The following is a 24,218-nucleotide window of genomic DNA, read 5'->3' as shown; positions in this document are numbered from 1 at the left end:
GGTCTCCAGCAGACCACCATTAGCTGCGTACCAGAGCAGGCCGCTGTGTTTATTCTATGGCCCGTCACGTGCCACAGCTTTCGCAGGGATTGTCTCTTCTCACACAGTGCTCACTCAGCACTGTTTATAAACACTCAGACACAGGAAGTTCTGTTTATTAGACAAAGCGACAGAGACCAATTGGGAGCTAAACACATGCTTGCACAAAGAGTTGATTGTGTCAGCCTTTATGGATCTGTGGGGTATTGTGTTTTGCTGAACATTTGGTGCCTGATAATAAAGTCTTTTGCAAGTATTTTTTCCCTACCCAGATGGCATGAAAATGATAGCGCTGTGTATTTGGGGCAGAGTGCATCCACGCTGCAGATGAATGCTGTTTATGTCAGCTACAGCGCTCACAGGAAATTATTAGTCGAAACAGGAAGTTGTAGTATTGTGGTCTCCTATCTCGCTCCGATCTTGCTCTCCCCACACACAAATGTGGCCACTTGTCCGCTGTGCTTCCCACAATGTTGGAATACACACACGCTCGCCTGTATACAACTTCGGCTTCAAGATGTAGATGATTCTAGATGATCTTGGGATTAGATATGAGCCACGTCCGCAGAGCAGAGATGTGGAAGAGAGGAAGATGCCCCCTTTCAAGCTCCTCCCGGCCACAAATGGAAAGTGGAGCCATCCCTTGGCATTCTGGGTTAAGGCAAACACAGGCCAAATTGTAAAGAAAATAGCAGCGCCGCCTGCCTCTAATTAAAACAGTATCGCGTAAACATTGGCCTTCCTGTAGGACGGCCCCTCACTCTCTCGCTCTCCCTGCGCTGAGAGGGGCTGGAGATGTGGCTGGGGTTGGGCTGTGGTTATGGGGCTATGCCTTGAGTTAGGGATGAGAAGAAAGAGAATGAGAGAGTTGGGGGGTAAAGGGAGGAGAAAGATTGGAAATGGGCTTTTGAAGCCTGAGCTCTGGGCAAGGGTTGAAGTTGAAACTCAGGGTGAAGCGGATGAGAAAGAGGCTGGAGCTGCACTGTAAATGGGGCCGGGTATAGAGCTGTGGTTAGTCTATAGACAGAGAAAATGAACCTATAGCTTTCACTTGGGATAATGGCAAAGAGGATACCTTTTGTTTTCCGTGTCCAACATGGACTCAAGTTGAACTACGCAGAGTTATGTGCGAGTGATTCAAGATGAAACAAGCCTATGGGATATAGATTTATGGCCTGGACCGGGGCATAGGGCCGTGGTTTGTAGTGTCAAGGCTGCAGACTGAGGGGAGGCCCAGGTCCTGAAGCGCTTTCTTGGGGGGCATAAGTGTAGAGGCCAGGGGCCGCAGGCTAGACCCCTGGGGCCCTGAGGTCATCTCATAGAGGCCCCGCTATTTAAAACCTCACCTGATACTCACCCTGTGGCCCGGGTGCAGAGTGAAGACTCACAGCAGAGGGGATGGGGGAGGAGGGAGGGGATGAAGAAATGCTGTAGAAGTAGCAGCTGTCACCATTAGTTGTTTGTGTCTTGTACGTTCTGTGCATGCTTGTGTGTGTGTGTGTGTGTGTGTGCATGTGTTCGTCTGTCTTTGTGTGTTGTTAACAGAGTGTGAGAATGTGTTTTTCTCCTGTCTCATCTCTCATTTCATTCAAGGAGTGTGTGTGTTTATGTTTCCCTCTTATTCTCCAGCAGAGGGCAGTAAATCTGATATAATCCTGAATTAATCTCTGATAAATAATAATGGCCACTTAAATTTAATGTTCTCCAATTTTTGAATATATTTATTGTGGTATGTGCCTGAGCCCACCACAGTGCAGAGCACCCATGATAGTTTTTTTTCCTCAGTTATATGCATGTGTGTGCTATCTCTGCCTGGTCTAAAGTTGCAGAAATACTCTGATAGAAACAAACTTTGCTCTAAAGCAGCTCTTTCCCTCCCTTGGATGTCTGTTTTTTATCTAGCGTGATTAAGAGCCGAGCTGACAGAGTTGGTGGTTGTTTTGTTGTTGTGCTGGTAATGGCAGTGAAGAGGAGAGCAGTATAATGTTAAGTGCATGCGGAAGAAGCCTTGACATCCTTTCTTGTGGACGAAGATGAGGAGGAGGAAGAGGAGGAGGAGTGTTCTGAATGTGGCCTCTCCACTGAGAGGATTGTGGTTTCCATGATTGAATTATCCAGCTTTTGATGTGTATGGGAGCATGGATGCATGTATGCACGCGCACATGCATGCACACATACACACACAGGCCATGTTCCCCTCTGGGTTTTGGGTTTTGGTTCTGTGACTGAGTAGGTGGTTGAGCAGGGTTGGCATGGCAGGCTATTTCTATGGGCCTTTGCCATATTTCCCTCTTTATCCCTCTGTTATCCTCCCTCTCTTTCTCTCTCTCTATTTATTCTCTTTCTCTCTCTCTTTCTGTTTTTCTCTCAGTCTATCTCTCATGCTCTATCTCCAACCACTTTCATTTAGCAGCCGCAAGCAATCAAACACACAAATGTGCCCACACCCAATATTTTTCCTAGTTTGTGCAGAATACACAGTGCAGTCATCCATCTTTCTCCCTTTTTCTCTTTCACTCTTTCTCCGTCTCTCTCGCCATCCTTTTCTCTCTCTCTCTATCTCTCTTTTACACACACACACACACATACACAAATTCAGGCAATCTTGCACCCACCCACATGGACACACACCCATGCACATCAACACACAAACGCGTACACATGCACACGCAGACACATTTTCCAAACCGGACTCAATTAAGTTTGTGTTTATCAGTTTGCTACAAACAGGATTAAACCTCTCTAGAAGGAATAACATTCCAGCGTGTTGTGTTAAACTTTACGAGTTGATGAAAAGTGCAGGCTAGCTGGTGAGGGATTTAGTGTGGGGAAACATTGTGCCTCTGGTACTGTACACTGACTTACAGCCCTGTTTTCTCAAGCTAGCGCTCCTTCATTTGAAAGCAGCTTTGTTTATATTAGCTCTGCCTGGCTAAGTAAATGTGAAATAACTTTTAAACGTTTGCTCGCTCAGGTCTCCATGTGTGTCCGTGTGCGTGTGTGTGTGTGTGAGAGAGAGTGTGTGTATGTGCGCACTCGTGAGGTGAACGCACTCCCATTCACAAACGACATCCTGAGATGCCTCCAAGCTCTCTGTTTACATTTTGCATTCTTTCGGGCGCTCTTATTCAAAAACCAGAGCCCTGTGAATGACCGACCACAAGAGACTGTGGAGAGACTTACCCTCCCCCCTTGTCCTCCTCCTCCTCTCTCTCTCTTTCTCTCTCTCTCATTTTCTTTCTCTCTCCCTCTCTCTCTCCCTCTCTGCCTCTCTCCCGTTCTCTCTCTCTCTCTCTCTCACTTCTATCCCCCTCTTTTCCTCCCTGCCAAAAAGGTCTCTCTCTTTACCCTTAGCCACCTCCCCTTTGCAGCCCCCTCCCCCTCCTCCCGCTCCTCCATCCCCCCTTCCCTGGCCGGGGAGAGAGAGTGGCCTCAGAATGCCAGATGTATTACAGAGTGAGGCACGGCAATGTAAACACTCAGCCCTGCCATGAGAGCAGGGTGGTCTGGCCTCCCTCCCTCCCTCCCCGCAGCCCTCCTCTTCCCCTTTCCTCTCTTCCCTCCCTCCCAGCGCTGACTGCCAGAGGGGCGGAGAAAGTACGAAACAGCAGAGAGGGGTGTGGGGGTGTGGAAGCTCAGTTGAGGGGGGGGGCAGGAGTATAGTAGCAGTAGTGTGTTTGTGTTTTGGCTGCAGTGCCTGCGGTACACTAGCAGAGAGATTGGGGTGTGGATTGATGCATTTCAGACTGCAGCACAGAGACTTTTTCATGCAAACTTAGATGTCTCTAAATTGTGTGTCATTGGAACTTTTGGCCACAGATGTGTGTATAATGTGTATGTGTATTTTAAACCCCCCCCTCCCCGGTATGCACGGATTACTTCGTAATTCAGTTCATTGCAATTCCTAAGGCACAACGTCATAGAATCTTGTAACAACAGCAATTACACCAGCACCATACACACACACACACACATACAAACACACACACACACACTCGCACACATGCACAAGACATAATGATACAGTGATATAAAACATTTCCCCTCTTGGATGATTTAGAGGTTTGGAGGTCTAGATCGAGTCACTGTGTGTCAGGATACAAGCTCTGAGCCTCGCTGCGGCGGCATCGCTGCCCTGCCAGGCGAGTTGAAGTTTTGGGACAGGGGAATGCCTGTGACCCGACGCAGCAGATTGCCACGCGATTCCGTGTAGACTCGACTGATGTCTCAAAAGGGTCTCTGAATTAAATTCATTTCAGTTCAGTCCAATTTGAATCAACTCAGTTCAGCTCAGTTCACTTCAGTTCATTTTAATGGCATGACATAATTCATTTGTTGGGTTAAAACATGAGAAGGACTTGCACAGTAATAGAACAAAACAGAGCAAATGAAATACAACAAAAATTGAAAATCAAACAGTATAACTCTCCCTCTTCCTCTCTAACTGTTATTCTCTTTCTGTCTCTCATACATTTTACATTTTTGATATTTATCACTCTCCTAAGAAACTTGTTGTGAGTGAGTGAGTATTAAGTCCCGCATTGCCAAAAAAGTAACCAAAAATCAAGAGTGTAAAGGTGCAAAGGTCAGGGTCTGTGTGTCATGATAGTATCTTTATGAATGTGGAAAGTTCATTAAAAGTGAGGCTCTAGGAAAAGAAACAAAATTTCTCTCCATCTCTCTCTCTTTTTCTGTCTGTGTGTCTTCTCTAGTCCGCACTTAGGAATGTGTGATTTTGGGATACCTGGAATCATGGGCCATCTTTCCAGGAAATGACAGAGAGATGGCTGGCTAAGATTGGCTGCTCAGGCTCATGTCACGGTCTGTTATGGCTGGGCTCTGGGCCAATCACAGGGCGGTAAATGCAGCAGGGTGAGTGGGCTCACCTGGCTTGCATTCGACAGGCACTGACAGGACAGAGGGTCTTATGTAAAAGTATAGGACAAGCTTTTTTTTTTTTTTTCAATTAAAAAAACAGACCTAAAGATGATGAGAGTTTTTTGTAATTTCCACAAGATGTTGTGGTATTTTAAAAATATTTTTCCCTCCAACTTTAACCACGAATGGGTGATTTTTATTGTTTCTGTCCTTTTTTTTTTACTTGAAACAATAGTTGACTATCACTGGTGAATTTATGGCACTGCAGGAAGGAATTCGGAATCAGCCACAGTCCAAAGAAATGAAACCTCCTGAATCCTCTGGATCACATACATCAATTAACACATCATTTTGCCCGACATCTTGGGTATTTTCAGTCCAACGGCAGCCACTGCACACACACTCAGTCTCACACACAGACTTTCTCCCATCGTTTTCTTCCTTACTACTCTTTCCACTGCTCTGTGAATCCAGTGGCATTGAATAGGATTTTTGGGGCTGGGGATGGGAGGGGTAGTGGGACCTGAATGAAGGCAGCAACGTGGAAGAATCTGCCCATTGAGGAGTGTGTGAATGTACACCTCGGGCCCAGGGGAAGCTGCATTGGGAGCCAGCCGACTGCTAAATACACCCATTTTAGGGGCTGCAGGGGCCGGACAGGTGATTAGCATAATCAGGGGCGAGGGGACCCCATACATATGGTAATGCTGGAGCTGGGGGCTGCTGAGGGTTGGTGGGGGTGTGTGTGTGTTGGGGGGGGGGGGGGGGGGGGGGGGGGGGGGGGGGGTTGGCAGCTGGGGTGTCACATTTATGTCAGGGGTCGCGGTGCTTGGGAAGGGGTGGGATGGAGGGTGAGGTAACCGGGGGAGGACGTTATGCTTACAGCTGCATGTCAGCGTTCTTCCCTCCCCATTTCTGACTGTCTCTTTCCCTCTCTCCATTTCTCTCGCTCTCCTCTCTGTATATCACTCCCTGTTTTTTTAATTTAATTTTTCAGTCGCTCACTCTCCCCTTTGAAAGTTGAAAAGGGGGGTGGGGTGTTGAAAGGAGTTGCTCTGGGTCAGATTGGGTCTTGCTTCTCAGTGAAGCTTTTCAGCAAGTGTTTGTGGATGTGTGCACACCTGCATTGCACAGCTCACATTTAACTGCTGCAACCATCAACACTGCTATTACTACTACGACACTTACTAGCACTCTTACTACATATACTACCACAAATAAAGAGAGACTTTCTACTCCAAAAATGCTTTTTGATGAGTCAAATTATAGTTAGACGATATATTGGTATTGTATAAATATTGTGATAATATACTAAATATCATCTGGGATTCTGGATATTGTGGTATCATAATATGGCATAAATGTTGTCTTCTCTTGGTTACAAAATCTACATTATACTGAATTAATGCAATTTTCTGATCTTATTCAGCTGTACTAGCTGTTCCACAGTACCAGGGATTAAGTCACCTCTGTATAAATATCTTATGAAAGCACTGATAGTCTTCCCTACAGTATTGTCAAAATATCAATTAAGAGGTATTCAGTCAAAGATATTGTGATATTTGATTTTATCCACATCACCAAAACCAAACAGAATATCCTTTTGTAGAGGGCCTTGGGTCTTGGATCTTTGCATTTTTTTTCCACATGGCAGCCAGAGCATCCTTTTTTTATCCACACAGCACACAACCCTGCAATTTTGGACATTAGAAGCAAAATAGCGTTCCTGTCTCCTATCTGTTTTCTGATAATAATAGCTTGGTGTGGCGAGGATGAGGAGGATGGGATTGGAGGCTTCATGGTGATGAGCGAGAGCAGGAGGATGGAAAATCCAAAGCAAATCACATACTTCAGCCATAAATTGCAGGACATTGTGGGACCTCCTCAGGGGCTACATTGTGAGGATTAGGTCAAAGTAATGTTGAAACTGATAGCAGAGTAAGGAATGAGTAAGGAATGAATAAAGTGGTAAAAGCTTATAGTGGATGGCTTGATATGTGAGGGGGTTTTGGCTTTTTTGGAGGTAGAGACACTGAAGGTGGGTATGGGATTCAACTGTTGCTTTGCTTGTGATACAATTCAGTGCTCAAGAATAGTTTAAAGATATTGTAATGATTCCAGCAAAGTAGCAGCAATTTAAGTAAAAAATGAACAAGTAAAAAAAGTAATTTAAGTGATTAAGTCAGGGAAAAATTCAAGGTCAAAACTGTTATTTTGGCATGAAATTGTACCAGAATTTTCACTGAATTTTTACCCAGCTGTAGATAAATAATTAATAACATGACTCTCAGTGATACAGACATCACTCATCTCCACAATACATTGAGTGACAATAAAAATGTTGGAGGATGACAGCAGCAGAGGAAGTGGAAATGACAGCAGATGGAGGTAGAGGCAGAGCAGCGGCGGTGGAAGAAGGGAACAGGTGGGTTCTCTGTGCAGATCAAAGTGCTGTCAGTCGACCGGCGGCAGCAGCTGACAGGGAGACAAGGAGGAAGCATGAGAACGGAGGAGAGGAAAGAGGAGGTGTTGAGCTTCCTAGACAATGTACTGTGGGAAACCATACCTGGACGGACTGACTGAGCGCTGGCGGGGGACAGAGGAAGGGAAAATGAGAAGGAATGATGCAATCAGGACTCATAATGAGGCAAATCTGCCTGATTGTGTATTTTCTTTTTCTCATTAAATGTTCTCTTGTGTAATTTGGATCCCGCTCTGTTTTCATCAGAATCTTCCAAGAAGAAAAGACGATTCAAGGGAGATGTCTTGTGTCATAGCTGCATGTCAAACATGCCTCCACCGCTTGCAGCATAAGCAGCTGCGTCTCCAGGTTTACCGAATTGCTGATTTTTAATATGAAGCACTGTGTCTGCCTCGGCTTACTGTATACACAGGGATGTGAGTCTTTTTATCCCTGGAATTTCAGCCCTTCCAAAAGAAAAATCACATGGGAAAATACACGTAAATTCAAAGCACATGTACATTTTAGACTCATGTCGGTTTTTGCGTGTAAACAATTTTGTCACGTCACATGACAGCCTGAACTTCAGATATGAGACTTTCGATGTACAGGTTAAAAGTGTTTTTCTTTATCAGCGTGTCGTCCTTTTCTGTAATATGTGACAACGTTTGTTTAACGTGTGAAAAATTAAATTCACATGCAAGACCAACATGTGTCCAAGAAGCACATGTGCTTTGAATTCATATGTGTATTTTCACATGTGACTGTGTATTTTGTGAAAGAGACTTTTTTTTTTTTTTTTTTTAGAAATGGCTTTGGCTACGTGGAAGATGCATCCACTTGCATTTTCATGATTTCTTTTTTTCTTTTTTTTTTTTTTTTGTTTTGGTGCAGGGCTGTTCTGATTATGTCCTCATGTGTATGTTTTGAATGTGGAACGCTCTCTCTCTCCTGGTGGTATAGTATCGGGGGCTCAGGGTATGGGAGGTCGCTGGAACTTTGGTGGCAGAGAGATGACCTGGTTTTGGGGGCTTCCTCCTCACCACAGGGGGTCCCTGCTGAGAGGGGGCCTAATCCAGCTAATCCTCTCTCTGCGCACACACACACACACACACACACACACAGACACACATACCCGCACTCACACACACACACACACACACACACACACACACACACACACACACAACGTGTATATTCATATGCATGCAGATGTATATAGACATGTACTTGCATGCAATCCTATACACATGCATGCATACTGTACATGCACAAACACATGTGGTACTATCATATAACACTCCTCTGCTCCCTTGGCAATATCTAAATCACAGGAACTGCAGTTGTTATTTTTTTTGTTTTTCTTTTTTCTGTTTTTTTTTTTTTTTGATAAAGGTGAAACAAATGACAAATTATAAATGACATTTTAAAAGTATTTTGATTCCACAGAGATGCCAAAGTTTACAAATCATCCCTCCAGATGTAAGAAACCCAACAAATATCACACAATTCACACATTTTGATAGATTTTTGTTATCACTGAAAACGATAATTATTATATAAAAATGATTTTTCCTTCCCAAATTGTGAATCATGTCATATCGTTCAGCCCTAGTCTCAACAAAGTGTGTTGCAAACGTCTATGTGTTCGTCACGTCCGAGCTACACCAGAGGTGATGAAACCAAGTTGTTTGCCACTGCGGTTCCACTTGAGAGTAAGGGAGGGATGCTTCTGTTGTCAGGAGTAAGAGATGTGTGTGCTGGGGGGGTGTTGCGGCATGGAAGAGAGAGAAAGGGGGAGAGAGAGAGGTGTGAGGGGGGTTAGGATGGGGGATTGGCTTTGACAGAGGGGCTGGGCTGATTGCCATCATGATCTGGCCAATCACAGGCTTGCACTGAATAGAGCCGAGAGAGAGAAAATTTAGAGGGTATGAAGGGGGGGCTCGGAGTTCAGAACAGAGAAGGGGGGAGGGGTGATGTCAGTTCCTTAGAAACCTACTTTCTCTCCCTCCGTCTCCCCCCGTGTCCCCCCACATTGAGAATAGGGGGGACCAGGGGTTAATGTTATGCAACAAACTGAATACCCTCTATGAAAGCTGCAATACAGTGACACATATAGGCCTGCCTCTTCTCTTCTCTTCTCTTCTCTACACTTCTTTCTCTTTCTTTCCTAACTCTCCCTCCCTCGTCTTCCCACATGGACAGAGACACTAATTTGCTTATGTTTTGTGGGAGAATATTTTGAAAAATGCTTTCCTGAAAAGCTGTTGGCTCTTTACAAACCGTAAACTGTTCCAGCAGCGGATAGTATTACAGACAAGTGGCCGTACACATGAACACCACGTGTGCGTAAACGACAATTGGGGATAGGTGGTGTAGGCAAGAGGGAGAAAAGAGGGATGAAGAACTGATAGAATAAGGAAGAGAACGAAGACGGCAAGGGATGGAATGGAATGGGAAGTATTCAAAAGTCAATGGCACTTTGTTTTAGGCCGTGGCTGCTGAGGCCCGGAGCGGGACACCTTTGAGATATCAACATATGCCGGGGTCAACCGGTTTTCTTAGGAGAAGGAATATGGGAATATGTGTCATTGAAGAAACACAGCTGTGTGTACACACTCACATGCACATGCTTGCACGGACGCAAATGCACACACACTCACATGCTCAGACACACACACACACGCGCTCTCACACACACACGCACACACATTTTCTTGGTCCAGCTGGGGTGTTAATTTCACCCTGAGGCTGTGCGAGTGTTGACCCCAAAACGCTGTAACCTCGTGAAGTGTGGAATTCTCCAAGCCTGAGGCCGTAATGTGCTGTTTCCTGTAGAGCGGGAGGGAGAAAGGGAGAGAGTGCATTCCTTTGACTTGTCCCATTCCTCACTGCTTGCTGTAAACTCAAGGTCTTTGGGTGGCAGTCCAGATTTTGGAATGTGTTCAGGACAGAAAGCGCAAGAGAGAGAGAGAGAGAGAGAAGTCTTTCTAAGCATGTCCCTCCCATCTTTCTTCAATCATCTTTTCTCATCTTCGGCCACACTTAGAAGCGAACTGACATCGGACACGCCAGTCTCTATTATCTCCGTATTCCCGGTTCTCGCTCTTGTCAGCATACTTTCAGAAAGCCTTTTGGCTAGCCGTGCCTTTGAGCGGTGAGTGTACTAGACAAGTCGACTTGTTAGTGCACTGTCAGTGTGTGTAGGGTCTAAATCAGTTCCATGCGTGCTCTTTTGAAGAAGGGGGGTTGGGGTTGGTGCACTGTAGCTGTCTAGCTTGCCTTAGCAGTGGAAAGCATGTCGCTCCGGTTAGCCTGGGCCTGCTATTAATGATGAGTATTATAAACATGCCTTCAGACGGGATCAGATGGGAATGCTGTTTGGGTCCAGAAAAAAAGAAATCAAGTGTGTTTTCCTAATGCCCCGAGACACGGCCCCCTCCCTCCCTGTTCCATTGGCCTGACTGGGTGGTCCAGCCCAGCAGAATAGGCATGCTTATGTTCAACTTTAATGCCATTACAATGGGCTGAAAATATTCAACCTATGCCTGTTGTTGCATGAATCCAGCGGAATTGTTAAATTGGATTAAGGCATAATAAAATGTTACAGATTTTTCACACAGTCGGCTCTCTCGCAGGGCATTTTTCATATTAGCGTGTGTGCGTGCCTGCATGGGTGTGTGTGAGCGGGTGAAAAAAGACAGAGCGCTATACGTTGTCTGAGTTTTCATTGAACATTCACTTACTGATGATGGAAAGCCTGAAATCTTGTGCTAGTAAATCAGACACAGATACACAGAGTTGAAGGATACAAAAAGACAGATGCACACACAGAAAGTGTGCATACACACACACACACACACACACACACACGCAACCCTCAGTCCATATTGATCAGTGTAAAACAATCTTATGTTTTGAAAACAAGCACTTTTATGAGTGTATTTTATTAAATTTGGTAGCATAGCCAACGGTACCAATTTCTTCCCAAGCCATCAAGACAATTTTTCCTCCCATTTTCCTTCATAGCACTCAGCTAACAACACAATATTCACAAAAATATTCCTTTAAAGTAACAGAGAACGTTAATAACACAAAGACAGGCTGAATCAACCTGGTAGCTGACTGATGCAAGTGTGGGAATGTGTGTGTGTGTGTGTGTGTGTGTGTGTGTGTGTGCAACCATGTGTGCGTTTGCCTGCCTTTGTTCCAGTGTATGTGTGTGTGCGTGTGTGTGTGTGTGTCTGTGAGAGAGTATTTGCCAGAGTTGCCTTGGCTATGCTGGGGTGGAGCAGGGCAGCTAAAGGGCCTGAAAGGCTGCTTTTGTAGCTGGGCTAGCTGAGAGCTCAGAGCGCACGCACAGGGCTTAGTCCCCCCACGATACTGGGAGCAAAGCCTGGAAGAGAGCCTCTCTCTCTCTCTCTCTCTCCCTCTCTCTCTCTCTCACACACACACATAGAGTCCCACACAAACACACGTATGCACTAAATGTGGTCTGGCACTGCTGACTTGTCAGCAAATTTGAGTGGAAACATTAAACAGTCTTTTTGAAATGTGGATTTGTTCGAATGATGTTGCTCTCCTAGATCAAAAGGAGTTAGGATGTTTGGCAGTGTACCGGTACAATCTCATTATAAGCAAAGCTCTTTTGTTTAAGATAGGAGTCTGATAATGTCTTGGCCAGGCTGAGACGTCTTTGGGTTTACTTTGCAGGAAAAAATAGAGGATTATTCCTTAGGTCAAGGATGTTGTAGCACATGATTTTGCTTATGTGCGTGAGTGAGGGGGCGGGGGGGCTGTCAGAAAGTGTCCTGCCTTTCCCAGCTTCTGTTGTTGTTGAGAAGGAACACAGTGAACTGATTGAGCCATCGTTCCAGTGTCAGCTCATACCGACTTGAACTAAATAATGATTAAATCAGCTGAATACAAACATATATATAATAGGATATGTTTTTGCGTTCGACTGCACCGGTTTAACATGTGTGTTCATCTCTGTCCAGTCGGTGGGCGCGTGAATCAGGAGCTGAAGTACACGCGGCAGAAGATGGGCGAGGAGGCCATGTTTAACCCTCAGCTGATGATCCAGACGCCGCGGGAGGAGGGAGCCAACGTTCTGACAGTGGAGGCGCTACGACAGCACCTGGAATCAGCCATCCGAGCCAGCAGAGTTCATGTTTACCTTTATAACAGGTAACCAGAGTTTGCCATGTCTCTCTGCAATGCATGACTTTGGTGTAAAACACATTGAATACAACTGATAATCTGTTTCACTCCATTTTTCAGACATTGGAAATTAGAACACTTATGCTACAAATCAGGAGAGCTAGTCACAGAAACCCATTTAATGAATCAGGTAAGATCAAAGAAGCTTCAGATTGACATTGTAAAGTTGTTTTTATGTGGACCTCTACTAGGTCCCGATTAAATATCACAAACAAATTAAGTCATTTTTGGCTTTCAAAGACTTAGTTGTTAATTCTGTTCTCTCTCTCTCTCTCTCTGTGTGTGTGTGTGTGTGTGTGTGTGTGTGTGCCTGCCCACTTAGATCATAGAGAAACTACATCCCTGCCTCATCATCACCCCATTGGACTGTTTCTGGGAGGGAGCCAAGCTTCAGTCTGGAATGGTCTATCTACCGTAAGTGCAGCTGTGGTAATATCATACCAACATCTGACATCTCACTGGGCTGCATCACACCAGAATGGCCCTCATCATGAATTTCATGACGAAATGCATATTCTTTTTCAACTTTTTTCCCTTCAGTCTCTGAAAAAGCAAACAAAGAGAAGTACTGGTGGTTGTGCCACATTTTGGGAGCTCAAACAACCGGTTTGATTTGGTTTTTACACCAAAGTGTGCTGGCTGGGCAGTGTTCGGACCTTCGTGATAATTGCAGTGCTTAGAAGCAGAAAGCTCCACCCAACCGGGAAGAAGGGCCACATTAAACAAGCGCACAGTTGAATGACTAGCGCAGACACTTTAAAACCACAAAGCTGCAAAGTGGAGTTATGAAAATATCAACGAAAGAAAAAAAAAATTCTCATTGGGAGTGATAAAACAGTGTTTTCAAGTTAATTTAACTGAAAATGTCGTAGCCATTGTCACATTATTCATCTTTCTAATGCAAATGACTAAAGTTAGTGTTATATTTGCTGGTTAGCGAGCATTGCAAGGAGGAAAGGAAAATGTGGCTATTGTGTGATTGCCAGTAATGTCAGTTAAATATGCTGCAGTGATATATCTTTGAGTCTATCTGAATGTAGTCATTTAATGTCCCCTATAGACACTTAAAAATGTCCACCTGGCGAGCAGGCCTCTGACCACCCCGAGATAGATGGATTCTCCCGATGAATTCTGGGCACTGACACCGCTGGCCAACACATCATATCATTAGATCACCAGTTTCGCTCAAGCATTCAAGTGGACAAATGATGAAATGCTGTCTTTATTATAATTGGGCACATGTAGGGTTTCTCTCGCTATGAGGTCAACTGGCAAACTGATTAAATGATGTTTTGGGACAATGGAAGAGGTGGAATGCTGAGCTCATGATGGTCGGATATGGAGGTACCGCATGGTGTCTGTGTGTATGTTCAGACTGTTGGAGAGAAAGAGAGAGAGAGAGAGAGAGAAACAGAGAGAGAAACAGAGAGAGAAGAGATCTCTGGATCTTGTTTTTACCTCTTTAGCAGAGACTGCCAAACATACTCAACCAAACCAAACAGACACCACAGAGGAACAAGTGTGTCTATGTGTATGTGTGTGTGTGTGTGTGGGGGTGTGTGTGTGGGTGTGTGTGTGTGTGTGTCCTGAACTCGTCCCCTCTGAAGGCTCTATTGTAGTGGTTGCTGGCATGCGTATCGCTGGCGATAGTTTCTCTCCAGCCCTGGGCCTCACACCATTGTCTGGCCCTTCTGTTGCTAATGGCCTGCTGCTACAGTAATACTCAGCAGACCTTTACCTCTACATGTGTGTGTACGTGCACATCCGTGTGTGTTTGCTATCAGTGTGAATGTCTGTGCATCAGTGTGCGCTGTTGTCATTGCTGTATGTGTGTGTGTGTGTGTGTGTGTGTTGCCCCTTGGTCTCAGATGGTAAATAAGGTTTTTACTATGTTCTGGTTGGGAGGCTGGGAATAATGACCCAAGCCTGGTTAAGCACATACAATGTAGTCTGAACCACAGAGAGAGAGAGATTCAGAGAAAGAGAGAGGTTGGAATGTGTGAGGCATAGAGACTGTAGAGAGACAAGGACCGGTTTGGAGCAGGAATTCAACTCTCTGCCATTGCACGATGGGAATAGGTCTCCATTTATTGTTTTCTAACACTGAGCAAGACAAAGATTCTTTCTGGCCTCACTCAGTATTAGACTCGGTATACCTCATAGAAATTTGGGCGGCAATCAAACCTGTGAGTGAGGGGCACACTGTGGAGGTAATTGGACCCAAACATCTGACAAATGCAATGCAAACTAATAGACACATTGTGTCTTAGATGCTTTTCTGCCTTTGCATTTTTTTCCTCATTTGTGATGGCAATTAAACAGCAGTCACGGTTTAGAAAAAGCACACTAAAGTACAAAATTAAATAAAACTATACAGCCCTATACAGTATACAGAATAAACAAAAAAGGAGTAAAACAAAAGAAATACACAAAATAACCATACCACTCAATTCTAATAACATCTTATTAATTCACTGGTCAGTGGTGTACTCTCATAACTACACATTTTTTATGAGTGGGAGAATTTATGTATTATTTTCTAAAGGGGAAATATATGATAATGCTTTCTTTCACCCTCCTTCTATCAGGTTTCTATATGTTTGGGTTGTTGCAACTTCTTTTCAAGAAGTCTGTGTCTTTTTGCAAGATTTGTATGCAGTATTCATCTCTACAGTATCCAACTCATTTCTACCATGCTTTTCAAGTCTACCGACCACTCAAAGGGCTTTACAATGTCTGCCTCACATTCACCCATTCACACACATTTTCACACACTGATGGCAGAGGCTATCATGCAAGGTGCCAAGCTGCCCATCAGGAGCAGTTAGGGGTTCAGTGTCTTGCTCAAGGACACTTTGACATGCTGTCTGGAGGAGCTGGCGATCAAACCAGGAACCCTCCAGACAACCACTCTATCTCCTGATGCACACTGCACCCTAATTTAAAGATTTTCTGCAGACAACAGTCAAAGAAAAAAAAACTTTCCAGATTGTAAATACATAGTTCACCACTATACCAACAAAAGTACGACACAGATTAAACACAAAGTCCGAATCACTTTGGTGCCTGAGCGTCAGATGTGTCTGCTCCCAAAATACAAAAACTTTACACATGAGCAGGAACACAGAGTTGTGGTTAAATAGTGCACTCCTGATCTTTACCTTCGCAGAGGTAAGCCGCCTCTACAGTGGACCAACTTTGACCCCAAGGAGTTCCTGGAGGAGCTGAAAGCCGGGAACTTCCAGGTGGACAGCTTTGAGGACATGCTGGAGAAGGCAGACGTCGGACACGGCTACATGGATAGACCGTGTCTAAACCCTGCCGACCCCGACTGCCCCCTCACCGCACCCAACAAGAACGCCACCAAGGTACGCACACACCTACGTATTCAGCGGCACAGACAAAGCCACCTGCACAGGGCTCTAAATACCTGTACACCTGACCAAATTTTGCACAGTTTTTGGTTTTATTGCAGTATTGTTAAAATGTGCTGAAAATGCTGCAAAATTACTAATGCACATTGAAGTCATCTCACTACACTTTGTACTGAAAATGGCTGTGTTCGTACAAAGTCTTCAAAGTTTGGAAATTGCCTAATTTTAGCTGTTCTGTTTTCAAGGTTAGAAACATGCTTGAATTCAAATACACTCCTTGAAAAATGCTTTATTTTCAACATAATCTGGTGATGATTGAACCCTTGAGAGACTGGAAATTTCGGTTTAGGTACCTTAAAAGTGCTTGAAAAGGGCTTGAATTTTACTCTGTACGAGCCCATTCTGTATGAACTGTTTGCATTAAAATAATAACACAGCTAATGCCATATTATTAACATATGAAATACAGATCACAAGCATATCAAAGGCGGTATGGATGATAAGTGCCTTTGCATTGCGAGATGTGCACTTAATGCACATGGCGGGTGAGAGAAAACACCAGATTAAAAAAACACAGCCATATTTAAACCAATCAAATATGCCTTGTGCATATAAGAGCATTACAATAGTGTTGTGAAGAATACTTGATTGGTTGATGCTAGACATTGTGTACTTCAAAAAAACTTTAAAACCACACAAATCAAAAATGTTTTTGGTGGTAATTAACATTTGAAACAGCAACTAACTCTCTGATAACCTTTCCAGTCCTACTGTACACACACACGATTGCAGCACTCTCAACCATCGCACTTATAATTCAGTCCACATCATATTTTTTGGTAAAACATGAAGAAAATCTTTTGCTTGAGCTGAGCTGCTGACATTTATTTTCCCCCGTTGCTTTCATTGCTGTTGTGCCAGCCATTCGACGTGGCACGGGCCCTGAGCGGCGGCTGCCATGGTCTGTCCAGGAAGTACATGCACTGGCAGGAGGAACTGATCGTAGGAGGGACCACCAAGAATGGCAGTGGACCCCTGCTCAGGTAACACACACTCACACTTGCACATACACACACACTCACACTCACGCTCATAAACACTGCTGTGATCACCGCAGCGCTTATTCTAGGCAGAGTGTGTGTTTTTTTGTTCTTTTATGCTCACCGAAAACGGCGTGTGCATGCATGCGTGTGCACTCTGTGCTGTAAATCTTGCAGTCATTAGCAGATTCCAGTGAAATCTTAGAGCTCCAGCTGTTCCTGCTCAGCTCTGGCTGCTCTGCTTGGACACTACATACCCACTTCTACACACACACACACACACACACACATACACACACACACATACAGTCGTGCACAGTGATCTATTGCTTGGCTCGTTTATCCAAATATACAGCTATGTGAGGTGTATACACTTCATGCCAGTGTGTAGGTCAAAGCATATAGATTTATTTGTGGTGTACCTATGGACTCCTGTGATGCACACAGTTTTATAAGCACTGTGCACATAATCATACATCATGCATTGTTTTATATAAGCATATCATACAATATCCACATGCAGACAGGAATGAAAAGTAAGAAGTTTGCCCTTATAGGAGAAAACTATACAAGTTATGTAGAAGCATTGCTAATGGACCACTTATTAAAGGACAGTCTGGATGGTGCATTCTTATGCACACATACACATGCACACACAGAAACCCACACACACACACAGAATGCCACACGCACGCACACACACACACACACACACACACACACACACACACACACACACACACACAGAAACCCACACACACTCACACAAACACACACATACTGGTCACAGAGTACAGTGGGGTGCGTTGTTTGTTTTGTGGTTGTGTTTTTTCCTGGCAAGGTTGGGTCATTAGGGTGTTTGTGCGTGACTCTCTCTCTCTCTCTCTCTCTCTCTGTGTGTGTGTGTGTGTGTGTGTGTGTGTGTGTGTGTGTGTGTGCGTGCATGTTTTTCCGTGTCTGTGTGTTTCTGTGTGTGAGATTTAGCCCCTCTGACCATTGGGTTGTTAATGTTGGCATCCTGGAGTTCAATGTCTACATCTTGTTTGCTAACTGCCACCATTACGGTGATTATCACCATATTACAGTGATCACATTCATAAAGAAAATGACTAGCTAATGTCTTCTTCCTTGGTTTGTAAAATTTGATGACTTGTTATTACATCCACTGAGTTGCCATTTTGTTACTATAAAAATTATATGAGGTTTATAGGCATTCACACAATTTAAATTGTCTCCATGTCATTAGTCTTCACTTTAGTGGTGGCTGTCACTGCTCATCCAAATTACCCAGGTCTTCTTCTATATATTACAGAAAAACTGTTTTTGCTGCCACCCAACCCAGTGTTTAGAAGAGCAGATAAAAAAAAAAAGACTTTTATGAATAGTGCACAGGTTACATTGCCTCTGAGGGATATTGATCAAGACTAGAGAATAGCAAAACTCATATTATTTATATTAAAGCATGTGGGAAGAATACAGAGAAAATCAAATATCAAAATATCTTTCCAAGTAGCTAGAGACAAATAACACAAACACTAGAATAGTGTAAGTCTAGAAAGTTGCATCTTGTATTTATTATTCATTTTTCATCTTTTGTTTTATTGTAATGCAGCTTTAAAACCAGGAGACATTTACTTTGTATCGGCATATTATGATATTCAAAATTGCAGACGATATATGGATCTATATCACAACATTGTTATAATACTGACATATCACGCAGGGTTAATGTGTGGATTATTACCTTAAATAACATTTCTCTCTCTCTTTACCTCTCTTCATCCCCTTTTTGGTCCAACCTCCTGTTGACCTCCTTTTCATCCCCACCTCTTCCCCCATTACACCTTCACTTCCCTTTTCCTCCCTCTCACCTGGCCACCCTCCCTTCCTTCACCCCTCCCTCCAGTGCCCAGGCCTTACAGACCATGTTCCAGTTGATGACTCCCAAGCAGATGTTTGAGCACCTGCGGGACTACGAGGGGGTTTCCCACATCAACTGGAACGAAGATAAGGCTGCAGCCATACTGGAAGCCTGGCAGAGGAGATACTCCGAGGTAAAAGGCCCAAGGCTCTTTAGAGATGATACAGAGGAGGAGAGGGAGAGAATCAGGGAGGAAGAGAGAGGGAGAGTGTGTGTGTGTATTGAAGAGAAAAGGGGGCAAAGAGCGAGAGCAAGGCTTCGTCTCAGACCTTAAATCCTCCACAACCACATTGTAAATCACACGCCGGATACAGGTGGACATGGAGGCCCCGTCCAAAGCCTGGGCCCCTGATAGACACTAGACCCGCTGTTGGTGTGAGGTAATAGGCAAAGGCTCGCCTCCCGCTCACTGCTCAGTGGACAGTGGAGGGGAGCGGCAGAGCAACGGAGCAAGCATGTCTGGAATACATTAAGCCAGCAGTGGATCTCTTTCTCTTCCTCTCTCTCGCTTACTCTTTCTCTCTCTCTCTCTCCCTCCATACACACACAAACACACTCAAGAGTTCACACAATCACTTTCCCAGCTGTGGCCCCATTGGTGGCTCATGTGTGACATCATCTGGTCTTTGTTTTGGAGGCCCCAACCTCTGCTCGACACGGTGTGACCTTGTATGCGTGTGTGTGTGTGTGCGAGCTTGTACGCGTGTGTGTGTCTGTGTGTTTTAGTTTGTGTGTGCGCCATTCATCTTGGGGCCCAGGTTTCAGTGATAGAGAGAAGGTGTAATCATTTGTTTGGCTTCACTGTTTTTATCAATGAAATAGTGTTCTGGCATCCATCAATGAAAAAGCCAAGATTTGCAAATATGGTGATACTGGGTGTGTTCCTTTCCATGTGTGTTTGTGTGTGTGTGTGTGTGTGTGTGTGTGTGTGAGTGTTTTAGACACAATTAGGCATGTCTTCAAGAATGTATGCACGCATGTGTTTGCCTGTTGGTATGTGTCTCACACATGTACGTGAGTGCGAGTGTATGTGATGTAGTGTGTGTTTCCTAATGTGTGTCAGCCAGCATTGCTCCCTGCTGAGCAGTAACCACAGTTCAATGTTGAAGCCATCTGTCTGCCCTGAGACTGAGAGGGAGAGAGAGAGAGAGTAAGGATGGGTCATGGTGCTGTCTACAGATTAAATACTACTCCTACACTAGAGGTGGAGTTTTGTTATTCAGGGATGAGATTTTCTGTTGTTTTCTTTGGTCGCATAGCTCTCAGTGTTACGACTTCACGACTTGGCTTCAATTTGTTCACTTCCTCTGTGATTTTTCTCATCTCATTTCTTCATTTTAATGCTGGTTGTTCTCCTTGTCTTTCTCTCTCATTCTCTTTCTCCGTCTCTCTCTCTCTCTCTCCAGGCAGTGCAGCAGAGTGTGGCAGCCAACTCCTCTCAGAAGGTCCTGTCCTTTACCACCACCACACTGGAGGACATCCTCAAGTCCTTCTCTGACATCAGCGTCATTCGTGTAGCCAGTGGTTACCTGCTCATGGTGAGAACCGCTCACACCTTTTGGCATGTATTTGTATTTGCATAAAAATTATCTCCTGAAATTGCTTTTTCGGGAGATTTTCCTACGGAGATCCCTAGATTATCATTAACCATAATGAAGCCAACCTCTAAGTGAATGTGTAATTTGCAATATCTGGAGCTGAGTAACTGGTGTTTGATAGTATGCTTAAGGAACTGTTTATGTGTCTATGGAAGGAAATAAGTTCACTAGTTTGAGTACTAAATTATGTGTGTGTTATTGTAGTGTTTGCTGCTCTGTGGATGTGTGCGATGAGTTTGTATGCATCACTCATATCAGGGCTCGGTATTGGCATGACCTCAGTACAATATGTTCCACAATAAATGCATCATGATGCGTTTTGTATCATAATACACTGCACTCTGAGTTTAAAGTACAACCTACTGCATCCCACATGGGTTGACTAGTACGCAACACATTATATGCTAAATCGGGTGAAAAACTGATTTAGCATATAATGTGTTGTGTGATGCATTTGAATTTTTTTTTATTGCAGTCAATTAAAAAACAGTTTGTTAAATGGAGCAAACACAGTGCACTATAATGTCAATGTCATAACATCATATGAAAATCAAGTGTACAAATGATCATACAAGGAGCAATTTTATACAGCTATACATCATATGTGAACCTCGAAAAATAGTAATTTATTAATCTACGTACACAGTTGACTGATGTACTGATTGATGTTCATCGTGCATGTAATAGGTTTTACTGATTATTGAATTTTAATGAAATTACTGATTACTTGTTTGCTGTGTGTGTGTCCAGCTGGCCTATGCGTGTCTGACGATGCTGCGGTGGGACTGTGCCAAGTCTCAGGGGGCTGTGGGACTGGCAGGCGTCCTTTTGGTGGCTCTGTCTGTGGCAGCAGGCCTCGGCCTCTGCTCTCTCCTGGGCATCTCTTTCAACGCTGCCACCACGCAGGTAACTCACACACATGCCATTGGGCAGCCAGTCACCAAGGTAGCTGGTCAGTTAGCAAGACCAAAATGCCTCTTGAGAATCATGATGCAGACAGCTCATTGATGATCTGACAGTCAGTCACTTTTCTTTGTGTTCAGGACCCAAAATGGGTCACGGGCCTTTGTCTTTCGGTAATCCCCATGTGACAAGAGTGTTAAAATGTTTGAATGGGTTTGAGGGAGAGAAAATATGTTTCTCATTAGGATCCTGGGTTGAAAACCCCTTGCTTATATGTTATCTTAATATTGGAAGTGACTTAGCACTATACTTGCTGAAATGTCAAGATTACAATAGTGATGCCAGAAGAATCAAAGTTGTGAGAAAATTGTCTCCAGATACAATGTGAGCAGCACATCCCAACCCACTTAGTGAACACTTACTCACACAGATAGCCATTAAAATTACTCAAATTTTTTTTTTTTTTTTTTTTTTTTTTTTTTAAATTAATGATTACTGTGGTTGAAAGCTGTGAGCATCTGACAAGACCAGACAATAGAATCTAATCAGGAGAACTGCCACTTGGGAGTCAACAATTTGAATCGTTTATCATATCTCTAACCGTGCAGCCGCAATGGATGAAGTACAACCAATAAAACAGATCAAATGTAGCCCATTGCTGCCAAGACACACCAGCAACGTGGTCACAGTCAGAGCAACAGAAGCACACAGACACACTGCCATCTATGGTGTTCCTTTATTATTTTCTACAGGCATTCAGTAGTGTCGGTGTTGCTGAAAATACCCTTGATATACCATGAAAGGACTGTGAATTTAGGCTTGTTTAGGCCTAAGCTGTTGAATTTTCATAATAATATTCCTTTTCTTTTTTTTCTCCAATGATTTTCTTTTTTGTTTTCTTCCTCTAATGTTGAAAAAACAAAGAAATTATGCCGCTTGTAATTCAAATTGGCTGACAATCAATGTCTCTATGCAGCAGTCTTAATAAATTTGACAGATTTTAAAAGCTTATATGTATTTTTATGACTCTGTTGCAGTTGATTATGATTGATTATGATTGCTTTGATTATTATTTTTTGTGGTCTGTCAGTGCATTTTATGATTGTCATTACGAGCATGAATTAAACAATAGATAAACTGATAAACCATTGAACTGTTGCATTATCGTATTGAACGGCTGAATCTGATTGAGAAAATTATGAGCTGGGTACAAACCTACAAATCAGTGACAGGCCTACTGACACACCTAAGGCGTGTTACTCATGACTCGTTGCTCATGAATCATGGCTTATGAAGTGTTTGTGTGTGAAATGGTGTGTATATCACAGGTGCTACCCTTTTTGGCTCTGGGTGTTGGTGTAGATGATGTCTTCCTCCTCGCACATGCCTTCAGTGAGACGGGACAGAACAAGAGGATCCCGTTTGAGGTGAGGCAAACATCCACACTTACCCACAAAACCCCACACACACTTACATATTTCTCCCTCACCCCATCTCAACCCTGCTGGCCTCTTATCTGCTCTATAGAGGAATGTGTGAATGCCTGTCTGTGCCTGTGATGTAGCATCAAACATCCCCTGTGCCACACACTCAGCTCGCTCATCAAAGCAATGCTCCATATTGACAGACTTTCATTCCAAAAACTTCCATCAGAAAATTTGAGTAAACTTCTGTGGCTAATTCTGTATTTCAAATCAATCTGTCTAGATAATTAATTGAATCTTTATCATTGCAGCATTTTATAATGACCCTCAATGACATTTTATTACACTTTTTGATCAAAGTACTTGTATTTATGGACTCAGTTTTGCTAAAACACTGTTCAGATAATTTTAGAGTTTGAAAATATCATGACTTATGTAGCTGCTGAATTAAAGCTGCTAAATAAGGATGATGCAGCCATGCAGTTTCTTACAATAAAGGGTAGCTATTGACTAAAATGCAAGACTGAAGACTGCACAGCATCTATACATCTGCATACGCATGATGCGCATATTCAAGTATTGCTGTAAATGCATGCTCAGGTGTGGTCCAAAAATCATTTTAGGATGTATATAATGTTATTCTAATAAAAGAAACAAAGTCTTTTCCCTCTGCACAGTGAATGGACGTTTAAGACAGCAGTTGATAGTATGGAAAGTTTTCTGGGTTAAAGGCTTGAACTTGAACAATGGGGGTTGCTTTTTTGATGTGAAGGCGAAGGCACATATCTTGTACTCTGCCTTATACACTGCAGTGTGTTTATGAGTTTGAGTCCAGCCTATGATATATGTCATTAAAGATATGTCTGCCTTCCTGACACTCCACAAGAATGAGAAGAAAAAAAACCCAGACCAACACAAAACCTGTTAAAGACCTAAGTTTATGTTATTTTCTGTGTGTGCAGCCATGCATCAACCCGTGTGTATTTGTGTGTGTGTATGTGTGTGTGTGTGTGTGTGTGTCTGTGTGTTTGTGTGGAGCGGGATAACTTTTCATCTCCTGAAGGGGAAAACACAGACATGTATTTGCTTGTTTTTGTTTTCCCCCGCTTTCCTCTCCCTCTCGTCCCCCCTCACTCTCTCTGCTCTCATCCCCCAGCTTCCTTTGTGTGGCTGAGATGAAAACTAAACAGAGCTGAACCTGATCTCTCCTGTCTGACACACACACACACACACACACACACACAGGCACGCACACACACACAGGCATGCACACGCATGCACACCCTGTGTGGTCCTGCACGTCCTCAATTCTTCACACAATTGCCGCCAATCCCACTAGGGGAGTGTGTCTGTGTGT

The 24,218-nt window shown here is 43.7% G+C and overlaps 1 protein-coding gene and 1 long non-coding RNA gene across 3 annotated transcripts in view; one reads left to right on the top strand and one right to left on the bottom strand.

Annotated features, from left to right (window-relative positions):
- The window catches only part of ptch1 (patched 1), a 57,110-nt gene that overhangs the window by 6,437 nt on the left and 26,455 nt on the right, over positions 1-24,218 (top strand). For both annotated transcript variants that reach the window (XM_030060508.1, XM_030060507.1), the window contains exons 3-11: positions 12,379-12,568; positions 12,662-12,731; positions 12,924-13,015; positions 15,771-15,969; positions 16,897-17,018; positions 18,922-19,069; positions 20,343-20,474; positions 21,285-21,440; positions 22,766-22,864. In XM_030060508.1, the coding sequence (XP_029916368.1) occupies positions 12,379-12,568; positions 12,662-12,731; positions 12,924-13,015; positions 15,771-15,969; positions 16,897-17,018; positions 18,922-19,069; positions 20,343-20,474; positions 21,285-21,440; positions 22,766-22,864 (1,208 nt within the window). The remainder of the gene's footprint in view (positions 1-12,378; positions 12,569-12,661; positions 12,732-12,923; positions 13,016-15,770; positions 15,970-16,896; positions 17,019-18,921; positions 19,070-20,342; positions 20,475-21,284; positions 21,441-22,765; positions 22,865-24,218) is intronic.
- On the bottom strand, positions 566-16,364 carry LOC115365478 (uncharacterized). The gene is made up of 3 exons (XR_003928766.1): positions 16,297-16,364; positions 16,170-16,174; positions 566-577 (listed from the first exon to the last, which is right to left on the bottom strand). It is a non-coding gene; the product is annotated as an uncharacterized LOC115365478 (long non-coding RNA).

Source organism: Myripristis murdjan, chromosome 9, assembly GCF_902150065.1.
Source record: "Myripristis murdjan chromosome 9, fMyrMur1.1, whole genome shotgun sequence".
Lineage (NCBI taxonomy): Eukaryota > Metazoa > Chordata > Actinopteri > Holocentriformes > Holocentridae > Myripristis > Myripristis murdjan.
The sequence above is the reverse complement of the archived record's forward strand: the minus strand, read 5'-3'. Positions and strand labels throughout refer to the sequence as shown.